Raw genomic sequence first — 20,355 nt, 5'->3', positions numbered from 1 at the left:
TGAATAGTGGGTTCCTTAATTATTTAAGCATCAAAGGATCATCTACCATATTTTAATTTTAATCTTAGTATTGCTGTGTGCAAACTTATCAGCTGGCAGTACGTTCCACATATACAAGTGTTTCTATGGTCTTTGTTTTTACTAGTTACACATTCCTCCTCAATGTCCTTGATCTTCATTGTCTCGTCAGCTCTTATTTCACAGGTTTCAGTTTTCCCTCCTTACACTGCTAACCTCTGTTGTGTATGTCAACAGTGTACTTTTAATTTGCCTGTTCCATCTGTCCTCTAAATCAAAGATAAACAAATTGAGAAGTATGATGTTTCACAACTCAAGAAGATTTGCTCATTTCTATATACTCCTAAATCTGGAGATATGGAAGACAATACTTAATGTCCAGTCTAGTTGTTTATCATTTGAATTGGAGTCTCCTTACAACATTACACCTACTCTTGCTGCCCAGAGTAGACCTTTGGTCTAGATCACTGGTTCTTAACCTTGGGTTACTCAGGAGTTTTGGACTACAACTCCCAGAAGCCTTCACCACCAACTGAGCTGACTGGGGTTTCTGGGAGTTGCAGTTCAAAAACATCCAAGTAACAAAGGTTAAGAACCATTGGTCTAGATGGGTGGGATATATATATATATATATAAGTATAGATAATCAAAGAACGTCCTTGGACAGAGCACAGGGGGCTTACCACAACATTTCTGAGGTGTTGTGTCCCATCCTCAAGTCATGCACTTTCTCTTCCTTACATGCACCCCTAAAATAAGGGATGGGGCAGGTAAACAGATGCTTGTAAGCCTCCTCCTCTTTGTAAGCTGCCTTGATTGTTTTTATAAAGTTGAAAGAAGAGCATTATCGACCTAAATCCAACTGCTAGATCCAGTTAGAGGATACTCATTGGAACAATTGTTGAATAGCAGGTCAATACTTACACAAACACTATTGATTCACTGGATTTGTTTAGTCAAAACTAGCAGTTCGATCCAAGCTAAAAAGTGTCATCCATTGTTTGTGACAACAAAGCTTTGTTGGGCTTTGTTGTCACAAACAAGTTAGAACCTGCAGATGTAGCCTACATTAGAACAAATGATGCATTAAGCAGCTTTCACAACGTGCATTCCCCTTTCTAGCTGAAACCAATTGAGCAGAAGGAACCCTACCATTTCACAGATGTTCCTGAGGCATGGTGCCCTACTCAGGTAAGAAGGTCTTCTGTTTTTCACATACTGTTTAAAATGCTACCTTCCGATCCTCATATATTCAAGTCACTGCCTGGCCTGGATAACTGTGTGTTGTAGGGCTGGCCCAAGGAGTGGGACAGTTAATGGTGTTGTGTGAGATCAGAGAACTAAACCTTGACAAGTTGTTGGCATTGCAGGAATGGACATTTTAGGCATCTAGTTAATGATGATTTCAGTTTTATTTTTATTTTTAAAAAAGTTCTTAGTAGCCCCTGACCTTTATGGTTAGTTTCAGAGGAAGTGAAAAGGGCAGTAAAGGTATTCCCTCAGCACCATCTAAGCACATTCTATTAAATGATGGTGAAGGACATTTGTTCATTTGCTGTACATCACTCTGGAATGATGTTAATGTGAGACTGAAAATGGCAGAGAGGCATTTTGAGATCAAATGTGTTTCTTGGTCAATGTAAATTTTTCATTTGCCATTCAAATGTGGGAAAGGGAAAAACAAACTCAAAGGTCACTTGTGGAAATGGCTTTGTTGCAATTGCTGTTCTCACTGAGAAAGGGGAAAGAGCCATAATTTTAAATGGAAATACTCATTTTCATTTAAAATTACAGTACCGGGTTTTTATTACTAATTTTTACAAGGCTGAAATAATTATATTCTCTATGTACCAGAAATATAGATCTTTTCTCAAATTTACAGTACTATGCCAAGAATATATTTTTTTAATAGCTTAATTCATTTGGTACATTTTTATCGTATATGCTTTCCATCAAGAAAATTTAAAAATTGTGTACAAAAGGCTATCAAACAGCTTCTCATACACATGCTGCCTAGAGTTAGTCATGCTTAGGTTCAGCAAGAAGATGGTACCATTTGTCCTTAGGCTATAGCCTCGGATAATTTACTGTTTAGCTCCAAAAAGATTAATGGGCAGCCGACATACCAATTTTTATCATGATTTAAATTTGAGAGTAACCCTATCAAATTTAACCTGAGATGTGGTTAAGCAAAAATAAAAAAACACTATAGAGCTTCATTCACAAAGGTAAGATATTTGTTTTTAGAGCACAGCTCCATGTGACGTGTTTCTGAAGGCCAACCAGAATTACAGATAGCTCTTATTAGAAACTGAAATAATTTATTTTTCTAGAAATGTGATTTCTACTTGCAAAAGGAGCCTTTCAATGACCAATGACAAAATGACTTGACAGCACATGATTATTATTTTTATCCATTACAGTGGTGCCTCACTTAGCAATGTTAATCCGTTCCGGAAAAAACATTGCTAAGTGATTTAATCGCTAAGCGATTTTAAAAAGCCCATAGGAATGTATTAAAACGCGTTTAATACATTCCTATGGGCTAAAAACTTACCTTAAAGTGAAATTCCTCCATAGCAGTGGCCATTTTGGGTGCCTCTATAGCGAGGCAAAACAGCGGCGGCCATTTTGTTTTTGCGGCGGCCATTTTGGAACTGCCGATCAGATGTTTTAAAATGTTCACTTTGCCATGATCGCTTCCCCGTGATCATCACAAAGCGAATTTTAAACATAGAGGACATCGCTAAGCAATCGCTCCAGCGATGGCCAAAAGTCCATCGCAAGGAGATTTCATCACTCAATGGAACGATCGCTAAGCGAGGCACCACTGTATTGGGCTCCAAGTCTTACATCTGATGTTCTGTCCATGTACAAGCATATGCACTCCACTGCTGTGATGCCCTTAAGGCTCAGTCGCTCTGGCATTACCATGCAGCTTGGCTGTTGATAAAGGCTGCAGGTGGTGTATCATATCTGTTGACTAAAACAGCAATTAAATGCAGATATTCTTGATCAATCTTGTGGTTATCTCTGCGGCTGAATCTACGTTGCTGACTTCAGCCACAGTGCTAAGTGTCAACTTTTCTCTCTCAATTGCTTTTGCTATCTTATCTCCACAGGAGAGCCCATACTTCTTCACATACAGAAATAGTAACTACTCATCTGTTCCTGTGGAGTCCCAGATGGAAGCAGTATCTCAAGTATGGAAAACACTAGTTGCATAATATTTCATTACCTCTTACCTTCAGATAGAAAGGAGGAGGAGGGGAATTTGGCCCAAGTATGTAGTATATCCCAATGACATTTGCTAGATGGAAAAGTGTGTTCATCCAGTCAGTTTATTGCTTTTTTCCAAAATGCTGGCCTTTTGTAATACAATGCTTGGTGACTTTCCCCCCCAGGAAAGGAGCTATGGGACTAGTATTCCATGTTCTAATCGTCTCCCTTCAGACGCTGTTCCTACCTCAGGTATGGATTTTGGTTCTGCATGGAGGGCTCATCCAGATGGGGCACTTGTTCCATGAAATGAACTCATTGGTGCCAAAGCTCTTCCCACTCTCCCTGCTGTCCAAGCAACAATACCCTTTCTACTGAAACAACGGGGCTTCCCCACCACCCAAATTTCCTGGATGGTTTGCTCTTCCTTAGCCCATGCACATACCTCTATTCACTAAAAGTCACATTTAAAAAACCACATTATTTTTAGAAATTACCCACTGCCTGTATGCTGTAGCAGGATGTGTGTTATTTCTGCATGATGGGACTTCCTTGAATTTTTAAACTAAGGATAAACTAGGTGTCAGAGTGATGGCAGCGGAGGGAAGAAGCAGTGGTATGGAGACCAGGAATGTCTGATGTGAGCGGATGCAGCAGTGCAGAAGGAAGCAGACAGAATATGCTAGGAAGCTTCTGAGCTAATCCTCTTATCAAAGGAGGCATCAAAGATGGCAGCAGCAGCAGTGCAGGAAGAGGTATCAGGAGGTGTTAACACAAGGACAAGGAAACCACAAAAGCAATGGAACCCAAACCATGGTACAATGGGAGAGGAAAATATGGGTAATTAATCAGAAAAGATATAGCCTTTCAGGAGTTAAAATTGTGTAAGAGCAAAGGGCTTCCAGTTTTTCACATGCTGAACCAGAGTGAAATGAAAAGTGATTTTGATGCTTACATAACAAGACAAAAGAGGGAGGGGAAAAGCAAAATGTGCTGCTTATATACCACCCCATGGCAATTAAGGCATTCTCTGGGGGGTTTACAGTTTATTTATGCTGGCTACACATTGCCCCCTCAGCAAGCTGGGTACTCAATTGACCCACCTTGGAAGGATGGAAGGCCAAGTGAACCTTGAGCTGGCTACCTCGGATTGAACCCAGGTCATGGGTTTTGGCTGAAGTACTGCAGTTTAACCACTGCACCACAAGGCCTCAATACAGATATCTTCTAGTCTGGAATGGTCAATTAGTCAATCACTCTATTTGCATACCATGCTTCCATAAATATCCTCAGAGTAGTTCACAAGAGAGTGAGACCAAAAATTAAAAATCTCTATTGAAGAAACATAAAAACAGTTTCATAGCAAGTACATATAAACATAAATAACAAAAAAATCAATACTTTCATTTTCAAAGAAAATAAAGCATGGAGCAGCTGAAGGAGGAAGAGCCGGCTGTTAGGGGAAAGTGGGGCTAGTTATAAATCCCAGCTGTTGATAGAAAAAAAGTAGATGATCAGCAGAGCAATCTTGAGTTCATGGAAAGAGAACAGAATGCCATTCTGATGCATAAATCTAGTCAAGTTATGTCATAGTAGGTAGAAATGGAGAAACCTCTAGGATGAGTGAGAAAAAATGAAATGTCTGGGACAGAACACATCAAGACACCAGGCAGAATTATTTCCTGATCTAGTACATGTATTTATGATTGAAACCATCAGACCCTTTAAATTAAAAACAGATAATTTTAGTCCCTCTATTATAACTAATAACTAGTAGCAAATGTGAAAAAGTATAATACTGAATTTAAAAACTTGCTTTATGCCAAACCAGATCATAGGTCTCTCTAACTTAGTAGTACTTGTCATGCTGACAGGCAGTGGTTCTGCAAAGATATGGATTGAGGGGTCTTTCTCAATCCAATCCAAAAATAAATGGAAATATCAGTGAAGCAGCATAGTGACCACATATTGAGGGAAAATGAAATAATTGAGAAAAAACCTACTTTCCTCTCCTATGCAACTATTTCAGTTTCCTGTCATACCCATTAGACACACAACTTAAAACTACTGTCCTATAGTGTCTTATGGATAATTTTGCTTAAGAAATGGTCTTACACTTTAGGACTTGAAGCAAAACTATGTTGTTGTGGAAGAGATTTTTGGGAGGTAGAAGATTAAACCTGAATTATATCTATGGCCTTCCCCTAAGCTAAGCTTTCTTGGTGTCTGGATGTGAATGGCCATCAGCATTTCCTCCTTATCCAGTTGCTTTTCTGTATACTTCATACATTACAAATTAAATAATCTATCCTTTAAGAGGGTTCAAATACAGTTAACAATGTCAAGATGCCCTCTGTTATTTTGCCGTAACCGAGAGTTCAGTACTATTCTATGATAGCTGCCTGTAGAGGAAGGCCATGAGAATCCTTCATGCTTAATCTTTCACTTCCCAAACAGTTTTCCTCAAGAGTTTCATTTTGCTTGAAAACTGCAAAGATCTGTGAATTGTTGTCCAAAAACAATGGAGATATGCTGCTGGAAAGCACGTGTTTACACCTTAGAGGGCAAATGAATAAATAACAATGCTTAAGAACTAAGGACCTTATAAATATTAATTTTAAAATATTTCACCAAAAAGATTACATTTATTGGTGGCACTTTGGCCCATTGACTGAAAAAGTAATAAAATTAACAGTAATGTCTTAATATTAACACTTTATTTTCTAAGCTTTGCACTAAGCTAAAGTCTTAACGCCCAAAGATCAAAGTCATATTTAAAAGTAATCCACAGCAAGTCCAAAATCTGTATGCTTCTCAAGAGTCAGAAAATTATGCAACTGTAGTTCCATTGTCACTTGAATGTGCTTCTTTGTTTATCCAATGATTTAATTCTTATGTTTTTTTATCTATTATTCTATCTTAAAATGGAAATGGACTTCACGGTTGGATTGTTATGCAACAGTTTTGATAGCTATTATGAGAGTAAGGATGTGTACACTTGGACTTCAATAATTAACTAGTGTAGTCAAATAAATCCTAGTGCTTGAAGGGTCGGGGAGAGGGAAGTGTGCAAAATGTAATTATAGAAGACTATCTAGTGTAGGAAGGTCAATTTTAAGTTTACTGACTATTAATTAAGTAATACACCCTATGAAAACTTAATCACAAGACCATCTTGGACAAGAGTCATACCATAAATTATTTGTCTGATATTGAGAAAGCTCCCTGCTGCCAATTTCAATAAAGGCCAGTTTTTCAAAAGTACTTAGTGTTCACCTTCCAAAATTTATCTAATGCAGGAGTGGAACTGCAACTTCCCACAAGTCCTAACTGGTATAACAAATGGTGAGGAGTCCAAAGCAGGGCTCTAGGTACACTGGAAACAGGTATAGGAATTACAGTGGTACCTCGGTTTACAAATGCCCTGGTTAACATAATTTTCAGTTTACGAAGCAAAATCCATGGAAAATCATGCCTCACGCTATGTTTTTTTCCTGGTTTTTTTTTTGGGGGGGGGGAGTATGAAGAAAGTTTCCCCAGGATTCATTGTGCCTGGAGGTTTATAGCACCGCCCCCATTCCTATGGCAATCTGCATTTTGATTTACCTTTTTTTTTGTTGCTTTATGTAACATCCCGTAGAATGCATTAATTTTGTAAACCGAGGTACTGTACTACTGTATCTGATTCAATAGTTGATATTGAGTACTAAGTCACAACTATAGTAGTTGAATCAATGGAACTTGCGGAACAGTTGACTCACCAAACCCCTACTGATTCTGTTAGCTTACTCAAGTTGCAACTTGCGACTGAGTTTCAGCCATTGCCTCCAGTGGCTTCTAGTCCCAGCAAAGACCTTTTTATACCTGGGCTTCTGGAGTCCCATCTGATACTCAACTGCAGAGGTTTGGGCAGTAAAGGAAGATTCATATGCAGCATTTGGCCCTTGGGTCTTCTTGGGAGGAAAATCCCATGCACCTAAGGAGGGTGTTTCTCTTGAGGAGTCCTTCCCAGCAGCCAAGCACTCTGCCTTGGAGCTTCAAGCTGGACTTACATTTTAGTTTTCTCTATCCTGGTGGACTTGGTGGGTGCTCCACCTCTTCTGACCCAGCCAGGGGCTTAGGCTCCTGACTTCTCAAAGGTCCAGGGTGAATGAGGTTGGACAAGTTCTTCTTCCCTCCTGAGTTCCAGAGTGTCAGCACAGGGAGATGACAATAGTATCAAAAGACATATTAATGCACACTATCTGTAGTCATCCACAAAATAACACTCCAGTAAAGTAGAGCATCATTATGAGGATATAAGCTTGTAGTTGATATAGGAAAAGAGATGATGCACCACGTACTTCAAATTCATAGCGCATATGCTTCAGAACCACATATAAGATATAGTGTGCAAGATATAAGTGTCTCTCTAGAAGTATGTATTTGTCAAACACATTTTCAGCTCTGATTAAGAATCTAATAGGCATTCTGTATTTTAATATCCCTGTGATCCTCAGTTTCTAGAGTTTTTAGTGATGAATGTTGAATGGCAGCACTATGTTTGTCCTATGTCTCATTTCCCTAATAAGGGAAGATGATGCATTTATTGATCCCATTAAAAAATATCTACAAAATTTGAGTTGTAGCAAGGAATTCTATGCTTTATAGCGGCATCCTAGCCCTTTTCTGAAGGGGCTTTAAAATGCTTGGTTCTCAGTTGACTAAAGATTGTCAGACTCCCAACACGTTACTAGACTTTTAAATTTTGTATGTATGTAAAAAACAGAAAGAGAGCAAAACAATCTTGTTGAACAAGATCAAGGAAATCATGTACCCTCAAAATCTGCTTTCATGGGAGGAAGACTTACAAGGAAAGGAGCTATGATGGTTTGTATCGTGTATGTTTGCCGCTGGGTGCCCAGAGTGTTTAAGGTAACTTGGCTGGACATGAATTTTAAATAGCATCTCGTCTTCCTACTACTTCTCCCCAGAAATGTATTTTTAATGCCAAAGACCTTCTGAAAGTTCTATCATTCTTTCTCTTTCCTTTTTTATAGTTCATAACTTGAGGCCAGCAGACATTAAAGTTATAGTTGCCCTTGGGGACTCACTAACAGTAAGTGCAGATCACTGAATGTGCTCTATTAAACTGATTGATATAAAAGACATTTCTGAATCCTAATTTGAGACAGCAGGAGCAAAAGATCTTCATGGCCAACTGTATTTTCTATACTGTCTTCTGCTAATCTTCCATTATGGTGAGCTATTAATCTTGTTTGGGTTATGAATGCCATCTCTTATGACCTATTTGAATATGTTAATTTTATTTATTTGATTTTTATCTTGCCTTTCTCTCCTAAAGGGACCCAAGTGGCATACTGATGTATGTTAGCACTTTCTGGCATTACTGTGTGGTAAATAATCAGGCTAGGCTAATTTCAAACTAAATGACTATTCTGTGCAAGGACTAAATGGGCGTTTCTGGGCAGAAATTGACTGAAAGTGAATTTCGATGTGCCACACTATCTGATTGTCCTTGCCTCTAGATTAATGGCTCCCAATCTTGGGTCCTCAGATGTTCTTGAACTCCCAGAAGTCTTTACCAATAGCTGCACAGGCCAGGATTTCTGGGAGCTTTAGTCCAAGAATATCTATGAACACCAACCTGGCAAGCTGCTCTGGGCACTTCATGTGGCTGCCATAATATGTGCAGTTTAATGCAAGCCTGTGAGCCAGCCTGGATTCATGATGTGCCCAGGTGCCAGCAACATGTGTCTGATTCTAGGACAATAGATGGTGCAAGTTTCATATGCATTTCTGTCCTCTGTGTGGACAGAAGAGACAGGTTGTAGCCTGAGATCTATCCATAATCCCATTTAAAACACACAGCTTCTTTGGATTGGCTTAGAGCAGAAACACGGGATTATGTTTCTATCATTATCTAAGCAAAATCAAAGCTTAAATGTTAATATAACGCTAAGTAAGAAAATCATCGGTGTCAAATCAATAGCATTATATAGTTATTGAAACAAGATGGAACCATGACGGAAGTGCAGTATGTTTTTAAAAGTGGGGAAGTGTCTTTTTGTAGCAGTAGCTTGTGACTCAGGTGGCTAATTATGGTGTTTCCAGCAGCATGGATCACAGAGCTTAGTTGCTGTTGTTTATAATTGATAGTCTTGACTTGAGCCCATCAAAAAACTGGATGCATACTCCATTTTTCAACCAGTATAAAACTGATTGTGTTAAAGAGAGGCTTTTGGAGGTGGAGGGAACAGCTTGTGTGACTGCCCTTCTGCTCAGTGGCCCTTGTGGATTTCTCCCCTCTTAAACATGATTGCATTTCACCTTGAGTGAAGGTATTCTAGCAGAGTTCTTGTTTAGTATTCTTGTGTGGATGCATAACAGATGCAAAAATTAAAAACTCTAAAGACTTCTGGCTTATCGAGGACATAAGCCATTACAATGGTGCATAATGTCAAAGAGGACCTACACAAGCTAAACAAACCATGGACTATTGATCTGTGGGTTCCTTACTTTGATGTGTGAATCTAGTAACCATGCTTGCCTCTTTCCTAACAACCAGAAACATAAACCAAGAATGGACCATAGCCATCTTTGTGGCTTGTTGGCGGATAGATAGATCGGTATGAACCCTGGTTTAGAGGTTCATGACAGTTTATATGCACAGCATTCTGTTCCCCAGCCTGCCTGGCCAATGATCCACTCACCAGTCGGAACATGCTCCTGTCCTCCTCTTCAGCTCTTCGACCAGTCTCCAGCAAGAGCTTGGGATTGCCTATCCTGCCTCCATGTCTGAGTGGGTGATCAGCCAAGAAGGTGGGGCAGTGAAGCTTGTGCTCCTGCTAGAGATTGGTTGAACAGCCAAAGAGGAGGAGGAGTGGAGTGCGTACCAGCTGGTGAGTAGGGGATCTTGTGGGAGAGTGGGGGAAGGGAATGGTTCATACTCATTTCTAGGGGAAAGTCAAATTGGATTTCTGGGTGGAAGGTCAGTGGAATTGGAGCAGTTGAGCACCATGAACCAACATGTTCCTTCATGAGCCCGAATTCGAAATAATTCTGACTTGCCATTGCATACAAATACAATCAATGTGACCTGGATGCAATATGGCTTATAATTCCATTCTCCTGTACCGATCAGTATCCTAGAGGATATGTTTTCCCATGATTTAGCATTCTTTCATCATTTTATTGATAGGCTTCTTGTCAATTTATTTTGAGTGAGTTCCCTTTCTGTTTTCTGCCATTGTGGAATAAGCAAGATGTGAAAGATAATAAAACACTCTTGAATAGTATGTCCAAGAGACAAGCCGTTTCATTCTATGCCAGTAAGACAGGTTGTTCTGAAAGCCTTTTATCCTTTTCTGTACCAGGCAGGAAATGGGGCAGGTTCTTCACGATACAATGTTTTAGATGTTCTGACACAGTATCGAGGCCTTTCGTGGAGGTGAGTACCATAAGCCAAATTCTTTAGATAATTTGAAATTCTTCAATCTGTTGAGGGTGTTTTTCATCCTAATCAATATCAAAATCAGCTGCACTTTTCTTCAACCTGACATTGACAGTACAATTAAGAATAATTAGGAGTTTCCGTCTTCACTGCAAATATTGTCTTGCTCAAAATCTGTGTATGTCACCTCACTAACAAAGGGGCAGCCCCAAGAGATGTGACCTCCAGGCTTCTGTCATGAGATTTCAGGACTCATTCACTGAGAGACAGCAACTGAATTCTTGTTTACCGATGGCTTTATCCTTTTCCTTCTTTCCTTCTTTCTTTCCTTAGTAACAAAGCTGCTATTTTGTACTAGTATGTTTTTATTTTTATTTGCTGCTGTTGACTGCTATTAGGCTGGCAAATGAAACAAGCTGTGTCTAAATGGAACTATGTGCCTAGTACCCAGGTATGCCTGCCATTCACACATTTGTCCATCACGAGGAGGATCTTCAACTATGTAGTAATTATGGGTCCATGGCTCCTCCAAGCAATAAAGAAGCCCTACTCCTCTTGCATAGCTGAGCTCTGTGTACATGCATCAATACATGCATATATTGATACATGTATTCTCTCTCTGGGTGGTTTACAGCATAAATATGGAAATAACACTTTGCCTTTCCAGCAAGTTGGGCACTCATTTTGCAAACTTCAAAAGGATGGAATACTGAGTTGACCTTGAGGTGGCTACCTGAACCTGTCAGAATCAAACTCAGATCATGGACAGAGGCTTGATTGCAGTAATGCAGTTTAATCACTGCATCACGGGGCACATATGCTGGCCAAATGTGACCACGTTGTGTATGTATATCTACCATGTGCATTGGTTACAGGAGTATGGCTAGCTAATGCAGCCTTACAACACCCTCTCCTTCTTGTATTCTTTCAGTGTATCTGAGTTGTTTAAATCCCTCTGAATATGCATGGCAGGCAAGAATTTTGAATCATTTCTAGAATCCCTGCATCTTTTTAACCTAATAGATCCATCTATTATTCCAAACATAGCATTAGATTTTCTCACAGTTGGGGAGGTTACCAAGAGCTGCACTTAGACATGTCAAAAATAGTATTAATCTCCCATTTCCAAGATACAGTATATGCAAATTTATGAAACACTTTATGCCAGCCTTTCCAAACTCTCCTCCAGCTGTGTCAGGCTCTGCCTCTGCCTGCGGATGTAGTTCACACATCTGGAGAGCATCAGCTGGGGAATGGATGTTCTGTTCTGCAGATAAATAGTCATAACATGTTGAATGGGCTGCACACAATTGGTGCTTGAAGAACTTGCAATGTTTCACTTGTATGCTGAAAAAAGAGCGGCTTCTGTCCCCTATTCCTGTTTAAGAGATTTCTGAAAGTTTCCCTGGAGATCATAGAATAATTCAGTTGGAAGCATCCTGTAATGCCATTGAGTCCAACCCCCTGCTCAATGCAGGAATCCAGATCAATGCAGATCTGAAAGACAGTTGTCCAATTTTCCCTTGAATGCTTCCAGCATTGTAGTGCTCACCACCTCCCAAGGTAATTGGTTCCAGGTACTGCTCTAGCAGTTAGAAAATTTGTCCTGATATTCAGCCTAAATCTGGCTTCCTGTAGCTTGAGACCGTTATTACATGTCCTGCACTCTGGGATGATGGAGAACAGATCCTGCCCCTTCTCTTTATGACTATCTTTCAAGTATTTTAAAAGCCCTCTTATATCGCTCCTCACTCAAGGCTCAAGGCTAAATATGCACAGTTCTTTCAGTATTTCCTCAGAGGGATTGGTTTCCAGGCCCCTAATCATCCTTGTTGCCCTCTTCCAAATTTGCTCCAGTTTGTTGGCATACCAAACTAATATTTGCCGTACAACAATTCTCATGTTGGGTCAAAAAGAATAAGACTCTCAGAAGAAGTTATGTTCAGATATAGGCCCTAACTCTATGCAAGGTCAGATAGATTGCTGCTGCACCTGCTCCACTTCCTGTTTTTGAAAAGCATTACTGCCAATTGTGATAGGAAAGCAAAGTGTTTCTTTGTATATGGGAAATCTTGGTCCAAGTCTCTTCAATTCTGAGTGAGCTAATATGGCAAGGACAGACAAGCTGCTGCTTTCCTGATGTTGTAAATGATAAACCTCAGAAATCCTTGCCCATATGCCATTCCGTCTGTAACTTGTGGGAGATACAGTGCAAACCTTGTACCGGGATGACTACCTCTGGGACTCACTCAACATTCCCAGCAAATGTTAGCAACAGGCCCAACTTCAGGAGGATGGCAGTGATAGTCCGTTTTTCCTGAGCCCGTCCTTTCTCTTCTGTTGAACAACAGAGCTGTGAGCGTCACACTCCAAATACTGTTCTAAACTCATCTGCCGCCTTCCTGTTTAGAAAGACGCTGTCCAATGTATTCAACTCATTGTCCTGCCAAAATGTCCATTTGTGATGCTCTACCTTCTAGTCTGGATGATTAAGATAGGAGAAAGGAGAAGAATGAGAGATGGCTGCTGCTGATGATGATGATGAAGGGCATGGATTGGTTCTATGCTCTCTTTTCTCTGTTTCTCTTTTCTGTCTCTTGTCTCAGATAGGGCTCCTGTCACCATACTTGAGAACCCATGGATTGGACTACCTGTGGTGTTATTCATGTGGTTTGGCCTCACATGTGTGTTTCTTGTAAACAAAAATTGCTGGTGTAAGGGCACTTGGGTTGTCTACACATTATGCACAATCCAGGTGCTTCTACTAAAAGTAAACTGTGGGTGTTGCTTATAGTAGGGGAAAAGGTTATTTCAGGAATGATGGACATTTGGGAGAGGGAGGAAAAAAGGGCAAGTATGTAAGCCTTTTCCCTTCCACTATGTTCCCATTGCTGATCCTCCCTTCTTTTGGCACTTTTCCCTCTGCAGGATTTTTATTAAGACAGATAGCTGGAAAAACAGGGTTCAGAGATGGCAACCCCTTGTAAGGGTTCTATCAGTTTAAAAAAACCTGGGATGATGAAGAAAGAATCTGGATAAATAAATCAGTAGATATGAATATTTGTGACAGACGTTAATCTAGGAATAGTCTTCAAACTTCTGCCCTTGTGTAAAACTGCATCATTGCAATCTTCTTGCTTTGGTTGCCTTCAGATTCAGCATATCAATGTTTTTATAATCCTGGATTACTAGTGCATGCATGTGAATGAAATCACTGGCCATGTGCCTGGGAGATCTGGGGAGCGGCAGCCTGAAACACATTCCACATTCTCTCAAAGCTTTCACACCCTAATGTTAGTGCACAACAATCACATCAGCTATTCATTGAATAGAAGGCAAAATAGCGACTGAATATTAGACAGAAAGGGGGCAATATTTGTTTCTTATTTTTAGAAAACCCAGACCTATATAATGACTTGATCACCACCTTGAATGGAGAATATGCCCGGGATGAATTTGAGCCTCATGTACCCCTACATGGAGCTAAGTCACTGGGAGTTGTACTCCAAAAAGGTAGTTCCCAATGTTCTGTGTTACAGGTGAATTGAACTATAAGGGTGCAAGTTTCTGTCATTTCCTGAGCAGAAATATATGATTCACAAGGCCATGCCCAGCTCATCACACCTGTTTTGTGGCCTGCTAGGTGCTTTGGTTAGCTTGGTTGTTGTGACCACCAATCTGGCTGTAAAACTGTGATGTTCTACCAGTTCCTGGTTAGTCATATCAAGATGATGATTAATGGGCTAGAAACAGCTGATGTAGCAGCAGCACAGTTGAAACTGGGCAGTGGAGAGGTTAGTGATGACATTCATATAATATCAGTCTATGAGTGTAGTCAAACTGCTGGATAGCTCAGTGGCTTAGTGTTTGGGAGTTTGATTACCCAGTATGCTTCCCTCATAAGAGCTGGTCCCTTACAGTTCTACACTGCTGAGATTAATAATAATAATAATAATAATAATAATAATAATAATAATAATAATAATAATAATAATAATAATAATAATAATAATAATAATAATAATAATAATAATAATAATAATAATAATAATAATAATAATAATAAAAAACAAACAAACAAACAAACAAACAAACAAACAATTTTTAAGCCATCAGTTAAAATAAAAATCATTTGTGGAAGATTTGAAACATCGCCAGGGGGCAGTCTGTGACTTATGACGCACAAATGCTCTCTAACTTTTTATGTTTCCTCTTCTTTCTCTCATCCCCACCCCCACCCCATTCTGCAGTATTGGTGGAAATGAAGATATAAGGACAGTCACAACATTAGCGAGTAAGTGCCTGTTTTCTGTTTGTGAAGCTCCTCTTTCATAATTTATGAAGGATTTTGCAGGCTGGCAGGCAACTGGGCCATTTTGCATTCAGCAAATGGATGGAGCCAGGAGATTAGCGCCACATGACTTGGCCGCATATGATTTAACAGCTTGTTTTGTTAATTTCACATGCTCACTGTCTGCATGGATGCTCCTCTTTTTAAAAATACTATTGTCATTATTCAATTCCAGATGATTTAGGAATGAATGTGGCTTGTTAATGTTATCATTTCTTGCCTCATACACTACTTCTCTGCCGCTCCCCAAAATTATTCAAAAAAATTAGGCAACAGTCCAAACTGCAGGCATATTACAGACACTGTTGTAGCAGGAGGGAGGCCATGTTGATCAGAAGGATTTTGGGAGTTATAGTTCACACACAAAAAAACCTTTGCAAAACTCAGAGATCTTTATGGATTGGCTCCAGATCTGCTGTCTGATTATGCAAGAGCTGCACTTAAGTAAAATGCTTTTACTCAAGTTTTTAAGGATCACCTTCTTCCCTATTCCTCCCCTCATTCCATTCAGCATGTCCCTGTGTCTGTATTTATCTATATTTATGTTCTTACACTAGACTCTAGTGACTCAAAATAAGAAAAGCAAGTTCTGCTCCAAAAACAGAAATTGAAGACAATCTGCTCAGAAGAAAGCAACGCGTGGGAATTTTACTTTTTGGACTGCAATTCCCAGAATCTGGCAGCTAGATGGTTAGGAAATTCTGAGAGATGTAGTTTCCAGTTTTCAGAGAAGTCAGAGAAATGTGTATATTAAACTTTATACGGAGCATAGCGTACAAAAAGATTAGATTATGCTGGGGGAGGAGTGAAAATTGGTGGAAGAAGCATCAATACTTTAAGATATGCAGTTGGCACCATATACAGTACTGGCAGAAAATAGCAGTGACTTGAAATGTCTGTGGAGGAAGGTTAAAGTGGAAACACGGAAGAGGGATTACAGTTGAAATTTAAAGAAACATAAATAATAAATATGAACGAATTACATGATTTTAATGTTGACAATGAAGAAAAGAAACTGTTGCTGGATTTCTATAGATCAGTTCAATCATTAATCATAATAGAGGCTGCAGCCATAAAAATCAGAAGACGACGTGAAAGGGCAGCTATGAAGGCATTGAAGAAGATTGCTAAGTTCAAGGATGGGTACACCAATGGCTGGATCCCCAAACGTTCTTGGACAAAAACTTCCAAAGCCTTCACCACTTGCTGTGCTGGCCAGGATTTCTAGGAGCTGCAATCCAAGAACATTTGGGGATCCAAGGCTGAGAACCACTGCTATAGTTCAAGGCTTAGCTCATCCATACTATGGTGTTTCTTATTGCTTTCTATGGATGTGAAAGCTCCACAAAGAAAAATACCAGCAGATATATCAGAACAAGAGAAGACTCAATTATGCTAGGAAAAAAAATGGAAAGCAGTAAGAAAAGAGGAAAAATAATATGGGATGAATTGTCTCAATAAAGGAAGCCATAACCTTTAACTTGTAAGACCTGAGCAAGGCTTTTAGCAATAGGACCTTTTGGAAGTCATTAACTCATAAGGTCAGCTAAAGTCTGAAATAACTTGATGGCATACACAACAAACAATTCCATTGGTGTGGCATTAATCCCTCACTGTTCCCTCCTGTAACTGCCACACAAATTTGCACTGCTTTTAAGCAGAGATATTCTGTTTTGTTGTCAGGGCTTATAGCAATAATGTTTCTGTCATCTTCTTTTAAAAGTCACACGGGACCCAGAACATCTCCCTACCACTGCTCAGTTATGGATGGCTTCCACATTTAATTATTTTTAAAATTAACTTCCCAGCCTTTGGCCTGAACCTTCCATCAATCAAATTCACTGCTAGTTCCAGTGTGCTGGTGTTATGAGACACATGAGGAAACAAAAACTAACAAAACCAGGTCATCAACACTATGCTATTCATAATTCGATAGAACCCTATCATGTTTCCTTTTCCAACAATTTTTCTTGAAATAAATATTCCCTCTGCATACTTTGATAAATCTTACTCCGGTGAAGTTGGAGAAGTTTAATCTTTATGATATCTTTCGTTGGCCCTTTGTCAGAGGGAGGAACACGAAAAGGGTGCACAGTCTTCTAAATATGATTAAAACATTATATGAACAAGGTACTTTCCCCCAAAAGCCCCCAACCAGCAGGATACTTGCTTGGGATGAGGGAGGCTAGAAACAGACACAATGCATAGCCCCTCAGTAAGAAAGGAAAATCCTTAATTAATATAAGTTGTCATTCAGGTCCTATCCTGAAGACACCTATATGTCAGGAACGGGTGGGGGGGGGGCTCAAAAGGAGAAAAAGCCAGAAAAAAAAGAGCAGGGAGATGGCTTAGATGTAGGATTAGTGTAGGAAATCCTACCTACTTGGAAAATGGGATGCTGGGAACATGTTCATGGCTTCATGACACAGCTTCTTGAAGCCTGAAACAATGGGCCAATATGGAGATGGATGCATCATGCATAGGCCTTTGGAAAGCAGTTACCCCATGAGCCTGGGACACAAAGACATGGTGCCTGGGGTTAGGCAGCCTCTGCTCTCAAAGTCTGTGTGACCACAGTTTTGGCTGCAGGCAGTTTCTTGAGCTACACTTCAAACATTGCAAAGGAAAAAAATATTTTTAATTACTCTAAGTGATGCAGCGTATCTATGATAGTCTAGCACAATATAAAAAAATAACTCACCCTGCCCCTCTGCTAAGGAGTAGAAAAAGTAATTGATTTGCTGGTATTCTGAAGTAGCTCGCTTATTAAGCCATTTCATAAAATTGGAGATCAACAGTGGAAGGTGCTGGACTAAATAAGGTTGAATGAGGTCCATACAGTGGTACCTCAGTTTGTGAACGCCCCAGTTAATGTAATTTTTGGTTTACAGATGAAAATCCATTGAAAATAATGCCTCAGTTTACATTTTTTTCCGCAATACAGACCAAATTTGCATTGCGCCTGGGAGGTTCATAGTACCACCCCATGCATGCATTTCTATGGGAATCCACGTTTTGATTTGCACATTTTTGCATTACAAAAACGTCATGGAGAATGCATTGAATTCATAAACCGAGGTACCACTGTATGCTATTTGGATGTAAGGATTGCACTAAACGGCATATTGTATCTCCACCGGATCTCAAGCAAACCTATTTAGACCACACCACTCCACTCTACAATGGCCAGTGTAGATGAGTCTTCAGTCACCACTCTGCAACATCAATGTGCTTTCACTTTAAATGCAGACTGTTTTTAATGTCTTCTTCTGGCCTATGTGAGGTTCTAATGGTTCTACTGAAAAAGCCTTTTTCACAGCTTCATTACATTGAGCTGCTGTTGAGTTTGAAGCCTCAAGCATAAACCAATACATGAAGGTGCATTTTTTTTCAGATATTCTTCGTGAGTTTAATCCATCTGTGGTAGGTTTTTCTACTGGCAAAGGATCACAGAGCACAGCTAATGCTTACCTGAACCAAGCTGTGGCAGGCGCACGTTCTGAGTAAGTACTGTGTGTGTGTGAGAGAGCGAGAGTGAGAAAGAGAGATCATATTATCAGTAAAAACCAAACAAAAACAAAATACAAAAGCAGAACAGCCAAACACAAAAATAAATTTGCTCAGCAGGACAAAAATTTTGGGAGAAAAAAAAGAAGGTGGTTAAAGAGAGAATTTTTTGCGGTGCTGCATATTATAGTATTATAGTTGGGGTGTAGCCAAGCAGGAAGCCATGTCTCTTGTCATAGTCAGCCATGCTTCTATCACAGGACGGCACAGATGAAAGTCTTCTCTGCCAGACTGTAGGTAGTGGGCAAGCAGATATGAATGGAAATAGTTTGTTTATATACCCATATAGAACTGTAATGGCAATTAACCACACTCTGAATTTTGCCTAGAGAAATCACTATTAATTGATAAGGAAAAAAATAACAGAGTTGTTGTTGTTTAGTCGTTAAGTTGTGTTCGACTCTTCGTGACCCCATGGACCAGAGCACGCCAGGCCCTCCTATCTTCCACTGCCTCCTGGAGTTGGGTCAAATTCATGTTGGTCGCTTTGATGACACTGTCCAACCATCTCATCCTCTGTCGTCCCCTTCTCCTCTTGCCCTCACACTTTCCCAACTTCAGGGTCCTTTCCAGGGAGTCTTCTCTTCTCATGAGATGGCCAAAGTATTGGAGCCTCAGCTTCAGGATCTGTCCTTCCAGTGAGCAATCAGGGTTCATTTCCTTCAGAAAGGATAGGTATGATCTCTTTGCAGTCCAGGGGACTCTAAAGAGTCTCTTCCAGCACCACAATTCAAAAGCATCAATTCTTCAGTGGACAGCCTTCTTTATGGTCCAGCTCTCACTTCCATGCATCGCTACTGGAAAAAGCATAGCTTTGACTATGTGGACCTTTGTTGGCAAGATGATGTCTCTGCTTTTTAAGATGCTGTCTAGGTTGGTCATCACTTTCCTCCCAAGAAGCAGGCATCTTTTAATTTCATGGCTGCTGTCACCATCTGCAGTGATCAGGGAGCCCAAGAAAGTAAAATAACAGAGTACCAGTATTCAAAACCAGGAAAAGAGGTTTCAGTGAGATGAGAAAAAAATAAAATAAGGAGGTCTTCCTAAAAAGGAAAATCTTAGGGCTGGCATTATTGTTGGGCAGGATGAAGTGGCTGTTTCATTATGTTTGGGGTGATGGCTACTGTTGTCCAGAAGTCTCCCCATTTGAATTAAGCCTCTTTGCATGCCCTTCTGTGTGCGCTTGCTTTTGTTTTGTTTTTCCCCTCCCTCAAGGAAAGGACTGTGGCAGTTTCATCTGCAGAAAATAAGAGGGTTTTTCTTTCTTTTTGAAAAATAGGGATCTCACGTGCATGCATGCATGTGTGTTATTCACAGTGTGTACTTTACACAGTGATACCACATAATAACAGTAATTTTGTTCTGGGGTGATCGCGCACAATAGCAGAGTGCCGAGCTGATCACTCTGGCAGTTATCGTCTTCATCACTGATTTTTGAAAGGCATTATCTCAGCTGGCAGAGTCCTTGCTGTTATCTATTCATTGGCACACAATAACATTTATGTTTTCCCCACCAAAGGCAGATTATTAAGTAACAAAGCAGCTCTTCCTGAACAGGCTGTGCTATTGAAGATGCACATCTCTTCCCTTTGGCCTGTTTCACTGTCATTTTTCAGGACTGAACTTTGCACTCTGACAATCCTGTTCCCTAAACAGCAGCCAAGCGTTGAGTTATCTCCCTGCCTCTTGGGAACCATGACTGGTTTTTTTGAGGCCCTTACAAGATTTCATGCAAGGAAACCACCAA

At 40.0% G+C, this 20,355-nt stretch overlaps 1 protein-coding gene across 1 annotated transcript in view; it reads left to right on the top strand.

The window, feature by feature from the left end:
• The window catches only part of PLB1 (phospholipase B1), a 127,810-nt gene that overhangs the window by 12,484 nt on the left and 94,971 nt on the right, over positions 1-20,355 (top strand). Inside the window, exons 4-10 of the mRNA XM_072991271.2 lie at positions 1,141-1,209; positions 3,141-3,221; positions 3,423-3,489; positions 8,277-8,335; positions 10,614-10,687; positions 14,941-14,984; positions 18,436-18,544. Coding sequence (XP_072847372.2) covers positions 1,141-1,209; positions 3,141-3,221; positions 3,423-3,489; positions 8,277-8,335; positions 10,614-10,687; positions 14,941-14,984; positions 18,436-18,544 — 503 coding nt within the window. The remainder of the gene's footprint in view (positions 1-1,140; positions 1,210-3,140; positions 3,222-3,422; positions 3,490-8,276; positions 8,336-10,613; positions 10,688-14,940; positions 14,985-18,435; positions 18,545-20,355) is intronic.

The sequence above is a fragment of the Pogona vitticeps genome, chromosome 1, assembly GCF_051106095.1.
Source record: "Pogona vitticeps strain Pit_001003342236 chromosome 1, PviZW2.1, whole genome shotgun sequence".
Lineage (NCBI taxonomy): Eukaryota > Metazoa > Chordata > Lepidosauria > Squamata > Agamidae > Pogona > Pogona vitticeps.
Note: the sequence above shows the minus strand (reverse complement) of the source record. Positions and strands in the feature narration are given on the sequence as shown.